The sequence below is a fragment of the Bactrocera latifrons genome, unplaced genomic scaffold, assembly GCF_001853355.1.
Source record: "Bactrocera latifrons isolate USDA-ARS-PBARC rearing strain unplaced genomic scaffold, ASM185335v1 scaffold_31, whole genome shotgun sequence".
Taxonomy (NCBI): domain Eukaryota; kingdom Metazoa; phylum Arthropoda; class Insecta; order Diptera; family Tephritidae; genus Bactrocera; species Bactrocera latifrons.
The window spans coordinates 1,409,061-1,417,660 of NW_017536741.1; the positions used below are offsets into that span (position 1 = coordinate 1,409,061).

General features: G+C 38.1%; 2 protein-coding genes across 2 annotated transcripts; both read right to left on the reverse strand.

Annotated features, from left to right (window-relative positions):
* Window positions 1–1,012: 1,012 nt before the first annotated feature.
* Window positions 1,013–2,850, reverse strand: LOC108970723 (cytochrome P450 6a9-like). The gene is made up of 2 exons (XM_018936256.1): window positions 1,629–2,850; window positions 1,013–1,559 (listed from the first exon to the last, which is right to left on the reverse strand). The coding sequence occupies exons 1-2, from the start codon at window positions 2,722–2,724 to the stop codon at window positions 1,141–1,143; spliced, it is 1,515 nt and encodes a 504-aa protein (XP_018791801.1). The 5' UTR covers window positions 2,725–2,850; the 3' UTR covers window positions 1,013–1,140.
* A 2,969-nt stretch (window positions 2,851–5,819) lies between these two features.
* On the reverse strand, window positions 5,820–7,496 carry LOC108970722 (probable cytochrome P450 6a21). The gene is made up of 2 exons (XM_018936255.1): window positions 6,401–7,496; window positions 5,820–6,337 (listed from the first exon to the last, which is right to left on the reverse strand). The coding sequence occupies exons 1-2, from the start codon at window positions 7,494–7,496 to the stop codon at window positions 5,919–5,921; spliced, it is 1,515 nt and encodes a 504-aa protein (XP_018791800.1). The 3' UTR covers window positions 5,820–5,918.
* Between the last annotated feature and the right edge of the window lie 1,104 nt (window positions 7,497–8,600).

The following is an 8,600-nucleotide window of genomic DNA, read 5'->3' on the forward strand; positions in this document are numbered from 1 at the left end:
AATATTCCGCTTGCCTATGGCACACGTTCACTGTGTGAAGAACGAACGCAAAATGGATTTGTGTGTCGTGTATGGGCGAAACGAATTCACACAGATCGAACGCACATGTGTGTCGTGTATGGGTCCTATTAACGGCAATTGCGTTTTTTATGAGATGATCCGAATTTTCGTAAGCTTTTTGATGGCAGAGACCCGCTCTTATATAATTTTTTTTTGTGAAAATTGCATTGTTTTAGAATTGTTTACCTTCTTTAATTACATTACTCTTTTAGGAGTGTTTCGTAACGGTTTAAATCAGCTAAAAATAATATGTAGTTAGAATAAAGTTATGTAAAATATCTGCTCTGAATCATAATCACGTTCTCGCGGTTATATCCTGACAAAATACCAATGATATATGTGTATTAATCAACAGAGGTACTTATACAACCTCCAGATTATACAAGAACCTTTTTGGAGATCTAATATCAACTAGCATGAGCGCGTATTAGGTGTGCCATTTCATAGCTGGAATTCCTGTTGCTATTGATCCGTTAAATACTAAGCACACAGCCCAAAGAAGAAAGGAAACTAGGCGCTGAAGAGAATATTAACCAATTTTTTCAGGGAGAGAATCACCAGATATACTTAGTTACGTGACCCTGCACGTTTTCTTGTGAATTCAAAATATACCTCTCTGAATGGTGAAAAAACAATTTCGGGCTTCCCTAGATGGAAGACTTATATTCTGGCCAAATATAAACAACATATTCAAACAACACAACACGTAAATCATCACTCGTTATAATAATGGAACTCTCCCTCTCTCTTTCTCTCTCTCTTTCTGTTTGAGAAAGTTTTATCTATAGATCATTCAATCACAAGCAATTGGTGTCTCTCTTGAGATAATAAATCCGATAAACTTAAGTCGTTTTACCGTCACTTGATTCTCCAACTCACTTGTATAACTACCCTTTAGCGAAATTTACGCTGGTTATTGATCAATTAGCGAAGTTGAAAAATAAAAATCGGATTTATCTCCACTAAATTCACTTCTTCTATCGTTTTCAATCATTATTAAAAGATTTGTAAAATAAAATCACATACATATTCACAATAGAGGTGTCAATTGAAGTATTCAAATTCTTAAATCTAAAACAATCAAACTTTGTCCACACGCAGCTGTATTCCAGAATATGAATTAACGGTGAAGGTTCTCAGATCGTATATGATGGGTATGGGTGTTTTGTCGCACACGCTAAACCTGAAATTCTTCAGTAATAACGCCAAACCAATGCGCACTTGCATCTTCCCAAAGCGCATGCCAATGCAGTTACGTGGTCCTTCGCCGAAAGCTAGGAACTCAATGCAGTCGCGTGCAGCCTCTTTTTCTGGCGCAAAGTTATCGGGATTGAAAACATCTGGGTTGGGATATAGATCGGGATCGCGATGCATGGCAGCCACAGGTATCAATACATTAATGTTTTTCTTAATCACATATTTCGGATGACCCGGAACAGGATAGTCCACCAAGCACTTGCGATTCAATACTGGCAGCACTGTATACATGCGCAAGGTCTCTGCATTTAGACAACATAAAATTTGTTATTTTTTCCATGCACTGATCGCATATATGTATTTAAACTTACCCGATATGACTTGGTTCAAGTAAACCATTTCGCTCATACAATCATAGGTGAATTCGCCATTGTGGCGCTCGAGCACCTCTAAAACTTCTCGACGCGCACGTTCCTGTATGTCCTGATGTTGCGCCAATTCGTAGAGTGCAAACGATAGTGTAGTCGATGAAGTTTCGAAACCGGCTCTCAGGAACACATAAACCTGCGCTGCCAATTCCTCTACGGTGATGCTCATATTCTGACCATCTTCGGATTTCAACAACTTGTTATTCTTCAAATCCAGCAACATATCGAAGAAGTCGTTACGCCGGATATTATTCTTTTCACGGTATTCGATATTCTCGCGCACAATACGCATATAGAATTCGGTGATGTCGTCTGGAGTCAATTTCACACCTAAGAATCTGGCTAGGTTGGGGAATGAATCCATTAAAAACCCACTTAACGGGTTAATCAATGCATCGTTTACGGCTTTGCGACCCATCTCGCGAAACTCGGAATTAGGATTCTTCAAGCTGTTGCAATCAATGCCGAAAGCGCAGGTACCAATCACATCGGTAGTGAAACGCGCCATGACGTCTTTCACCTCAATCACTGGATCCTCCTGTTGCATTTTCGCAAATACATTTGTAAGCTCCTCTCCCACACGCACAATCACCGGATACATGATCTTCATCTTGCCGGAGGTGAATGTCGGCGAAAGCTTTGAGCGCATGCTACGCCATTTGTGACCATCCATCATGAAAAGGTGCCCGGATAACGGATCGTGCTTCGGATTGCTGTAAATTCCACGATCAGCGAATTTATTAAAATCCTTTATAAGGACCAGCTTGGCCAGCTCTGGTGTTAACACAAACGCATTGGCATTACGACCCCAATAAAATCCACAAAAGGGTCCGCTGCCTTTGAATTTCTTATAGGTATGCATCCAAATGTCAGCAAAGGTGCGTGTCTTGAACAAACCAACTGTATTTCCAGAATGAGGATCTGGTTCTTCACACGGTATGCCACGGTCCTGCCAATAACTTAAAGAATGACGCACACTATACACTACGTAGCCCACAAGAGCCAGCACAATTGCCAAGAGTATTGGGAATATAATCATTTTCGTTTCGCTGCGTAATTTCAATAAGTAGAACGAAAATTATATAATATCGATTTTATTCTTGCTGATGAGGAAATGAAGTGGTAATGAGCAATCTAAACTAACTTCTGAATAGTGCCAGCAATTGAGTGCTATTTAAAAGAGTCGCTGAAGCTTCACGGTGTTCGGTCGAATATGCTGTGTGAGTAAGCTTTTTGACTCATCGTAAATTGAAGTACTAAACTTTTGTGCTTATGCCGATAACGAAATATATAACAGTAAAAATTGGAGAACCTTATTTAATACGCAAGTTTTCCAATTTACTAATGCTCACTTTAAAAAGCATAGAGTTTATTAGTTTGCCTATTAGATATTGCATATCAAAATGATCAGATAGACGAATGAATCTTGCTATCACATCAGCTTTGCAATTGCTAGCGATTCCCCAGTTCCTGTTGTTAATGAGATTTCTATTGAGGATAGACACCCCTTTACAAGCTTTGAACCTACAACATTTCCATATAATATTTTATAGGACTCGTAGTTTTGCCGGAAAGCGGATAAACCATTTTTATCTAAATTGAAATTCCACCATGTCTCTTCATTTGCTTTTCCCGGTCTAAAATCATCCGTAAATTAGTTTATGTTTGTTATTTTGTCTTTCATTACCGATTTGTTTCATTCCACATACCACAAAGTACTTAACCATATCAGCAACCTTGCTGTAGATCTAATATTAGTAATAGTATATTGAGTCACTAACATGAACGCATGTGGTTCCCCCTATTATATAGCTGGAACTCCTCTTTCTATTGGGCCGATATCTACTAAGCACACTGTCCAAAGAAACTGGGTGCTATAGGTATCATAACCGTAATTTTCAGGAAGGGAGACCAAAAGTTAAACATATATTAACCCATGAACTGAATTTAAGTTATCCTACAATAGCTGTTCATTATTCCTATTGGAAAAGTTAAGTTTGATCAAATTTTAACATGATTCATAGAAATGAAATATACTCGAGTTTGTGACCCATAAGAGAACATACTATATAGTATAACACATAAGGACTCAAGAACTATATTTTCTGCTATGTTTCTTTATTGTAAGTGTATATTTTACGAGTAAGTAGTACCGAAGACTCCATTTCGAAGAACCCTTAGATGTAAAACATCTCTTGAGTAACCTAAGCACTGGTTATTATTATCAACACAAATCGGAAATGCCAAACGTTTGGGAATCACTCGAAGAAAGCTATCAGCGTAAACTGATAGATGAGTTGCAAAATTTATTAACTGTAAATACTTTTGGCCCACAAATACTTATATGTATATATACCATTTCAAGTGTTATAAAACGTGTTGAACATGCTGATAAAGGAAATAATATTGAAATGCATTTGGACTTAATCCTTAATGCAACATCTGCTTTATTTTGCGTAACCTATAGATAAATAGACAAGGATTGCATCGCGGCCTTAGATCTATTATGCTCTAGGAAAACAGAAATGTTTCAAAATTTATTAATTCTTTATTAGTTTATTATACTCCATTAAGAACCTTCAAGTCATCATAGTATCATATTACATATAACTTTGGTCAGGTGAACGTCGTATGGTCGTAGTCGAGGGTTAAGGTTGCATGAGTTTCACATTTTTAGTGAAAGATAAGCATTTGGCTTCCTTTGATGTCAGTAAATAAGTACATATGTTTCTGCTTATCGCTGCAGTAGACTATTTTATCAATATGGTAAATAAATATTGTTAATAACGGTGATGACTTGTAATTTCTATTGAAATATTTCTAACCGTTCTTCGCGGTTTTATTATTTACTTTTAACTCTTATCAACTTTAATCTCAATTAGCGCATTTTATATCAAAACAACTCAGTGCAAATTCGTTTAGATGTTCATATGTAGTTTCTTATTATTTGTATGATAATACTGTCATGGTTATATGCAACTTCCCTAAGATATCATTTACATATTTTTGTAAACAAAAATCAAGCCTTTCTCTCACTATTTATGCATGACTCTACACAATTTCTAACTTCCCCCGTGGGATGACACAGTTCTAGCCAAAAATACATAGCATAATCAAACGTCGCAAAATATGACTCATCAATCGTTACAATCGTTTTTAACTATCGCAAAATCCCCGTCTCATTTTAAGAAAGTATATAGATCGATAGGCACAAGCCATCAATATCTCACTTCAGGTATACGTAAAAAATCCCCAAAGGGTATTGCGATGCATGGCTCTCACAGCTATCAGTATTTTCATGTTTTCACATATTTCCGATGGTCCGCCACCAGATAGTCCTCCAGGCACTTGTGAGTCAATACTGGCGGCACAGACGGCGCTCGAACACCTGTAAAACTTCCTGACGCATACGTTTCTGAATCTACTCATGTTATACCAACTCGTAGAGTGCAAACGATATTGTGGTCGATGAGGTCTCTAAACACAGGATGCGCTTCCAATTCTTCCTCGGTGATGCTCATATTCTGACCTCCTTCGAATTTCATAAACTTATTATTTTTCAAGTTGGTTTTACTTTTCCTGGTATAATTAACAACACATTGGTCTTGGTCTATCGTATCAGCACCCAAAGTACCCTGAAGTTTAAAAAAGTTACAGTCCGCCAATTTCAGAATGTGTGTATTTTCAACGATGGAATGTTTGGATGATTAGGGTTAAAAGAATTACTGCAGAGTCACGGTGTTCGGGCGAATATGCAGCGTGAGTGAGCTTTTTGACTCTTCGGTTTTAGCCACTTACTTTTCTTATCGGAGAAAACAATTGTTCTTTTGGTTATGGATAGGGTAAAGTACTGATATTATAATCCGTTTATACCGATAAGCAAAATATAACAGCACAAATTGTAGTACCTTATTTTCGCATTCCTAAAAGTATGCAAGTGTTCAAAATTACTGAGGATGACTTTAATATGCATACATATATACTAGTTTTGCTCCGCATATATTAGGAATATATATTTGGAAGACAAGTGAATCTTCTTAGAATAATTCCTAGGTCACCAATTCGAAAATGACTGCAGATCCAACTGCTTTTCGTCAAATCGCATAACCTAAAAAATTATGAATCAATACCGAGTCCAAATATTTAAGCACTTTATTATTTAAGAAACTATCCCACAAAAATATTAGTCAGAAATACTATTTGCAAATTTGTTTGAAGAACGTAGCATTCTGCTCATACTCTCTCAACATACAGACAAATGGGATGTTCAGACTGCAGCAAAAAGTTGTTCTTGTCAAATGTCATCGGAATCGGAGTTTTCTCACACACGGAAAGCTTGAAGTTCTTCAACAGCAGAGCCAAGCCAATACGAGCTTGCATTTGACCAAACCGCATGCCAATACAATTGCGAGGCCCCTCACCGAAAGGCAGCCAGTCAACACCATCACGCTGAGCCACCTTCTCGGGTGTAAAGTTATCGGGGTCGAAAGTGTCGGGATTGGGATAAATATCAGCATCACGATGATATGCGGCACACGGTATAAGAACCTGCATACCCTTGGCGATGACAAATTTCGGGTTACCCGGCACTGGATACTCCTCCATACACTCACGATTTAACACGGGAATCACAGTATAGAGGCGAAGTGTTTCTGTGTACATAAATACAATCTATTTTAATAATATTGCTTATAGGTATTGTCATTTGATCTTACCGGAAATTACTTGGTCCAAATAGACCATTTCTTTCATGCAGTCATAAGTTAATTCGCCCTTGTGCTTCTCCAGAACATCAATGACTTCGTCACGCACACGCTGTTGTATATCTTCATGCTGTGCGAGTTCGTACAATGCGAAGCTCATGGTGGTCGACGATGTTTCGAAGCCGGCAACGAGAAATACAAAGGCCTGAGCAGCTAATTCTTCAACAGTGATGCTCATGTCTTGACCGTCTTCTGATTTTAACAACTTATTGTTTTTCAATTCGAGCAGCATGTCAAAGAAGTCATTGCAACGAATATTGTTGCTCTCACGGTAGGCGATATTTTCGCGCACAAGACCCATGTAGAAGTTTGTGATATGATCGGGTGTACTTTTAATATGTAGTTTGCGACATAATTTCGGGAAACTATTCATCAACGCCAAACCGATGCGTCCGTGACGCAAATCAGTAAAGACTCGTTTGCCCATCTGCCGGAATTCATCGTTGGGATTCTTCAGACTATTTACTTCAATACCGAATGCACAAGTGCCGATAACGTCGGTGGCGAAACGCGCTAAATAATCGCGTATATCCAAAACCGGCTCCTTCTCTATATCCTTCGCCACAACCTGCACAAACTCCTCACCCACACGGCACACAGTCGGAAACATATACTTCATTTTACCGGATGTGAAGGTGGGCGATAACTTATTGCGCATTACACGCCATCTGTGTCCCTCCAAGAGAAATAGTTGTCCGGTGAGCGGATCATCCTCCACATTCGTGTAGAAGCCGCGATCAACAAAATTATTAAAATCCTTAATAAGTATGGCTTTGGCCAGTTTTGTATCCAAAATGAAAGCCGAAGGGCGTTGAAACCAAAAGAAACCACAAAATGGGCCAGTTCCCTTAAATTTTTTGTAAGTGTTCAGCCATATCTCCACAAACGAACGTGTCGAGCGTATGCCATTTAAATTGCCGAGTAAATAATTTGGCTTCTCACAAGCAATGCCGCGCACCTCCCAATACAAGAAACGTTGACGCAGCCAGTAGACCGCATACCCCAGTAGTCCTAGCAGCGTGACCAGCAGAAACTCGGTGACGGACATTTTTGTTAATAATTAATTAATAGAAACGACGTACGAAAAGAATTATTTTCAGCAATCGTTCAGATCGAGCGTGTGATATAGCAGCGTTCTGCTAACTAAACTCATAGCGAAACTCTGGGCACTAGGAAAGTTGCGTAGTCAGCGCGAGCTTTCGGACGTTAGTGGGCGTGAGCAATTATTAATTTTTTGCATTAAATAAAATTAATTTGAGTACGATTGCGCGAGCTTTTAGCAAATCGAATGGTGTGCGAATTCTCAGAGTGCACTTGTTATCTGACGCTAGAGACGCTGGAGATAGAAGTTAACACAAACCATTTGGCTATCATCATTTGTACAACCATAGGGGAGAGCCGCTTGTGTGTTTATCTATTATTACGCTCCCAAAAGTTTAGTAGTGGATCACTTTAATCGCAATGTTATTTTTTTTTTTTTTTTTTTGCAATTTATACTGACGCTTATCAAATTATTTTTGGCTTCCAAGTGGCTCAAAGTTTGGAAAACAAATCGTAAAAACCTGATAACACAACGAAAGTGATGGTTTAATATTTTTATAATATATCTTTTTATATAACAAGTAAGGAAGGGCTAAGTTCGGGTGTCACCGAACATTTTATACTCTCGCATTATAAAGTGATAATCGATAATTCATTATCCGTCATTTATATATATTTTCACTAAAATGGTCTGATCTCGATGATTTTTATTCGGGCTATGATACACTAGAAATATAGTATTTGTACAATGTTTTGGTCCGTTATCTTCACTGGTGTTGAACTCATATACTATAACGTGAACGAATCAGATGAACTTCAAAATTGTGGTATATGGGAAGTAGGCGTAGTTGTGAATATATTTCGCCCAATTTCGAACCATAGATGCCACGGAAATGGTTCGAATCGATTTTCGCTTAATTTGGTCGAGTAGTTTCTGAGATATGGTTTTAGACCCATAAGTGGCGGAGACACGCCCATTTTAAATTTGAATGTAACCCTTATGTGTCTTCTTTGCCATGAAATTTAAGGTTTTTTGTGTTTTTCCTTACTAAATTAAAGCATTTTTAGTAGATTTCAACATAACATTTGTATGGCAGGTGGGCGTGGTTAT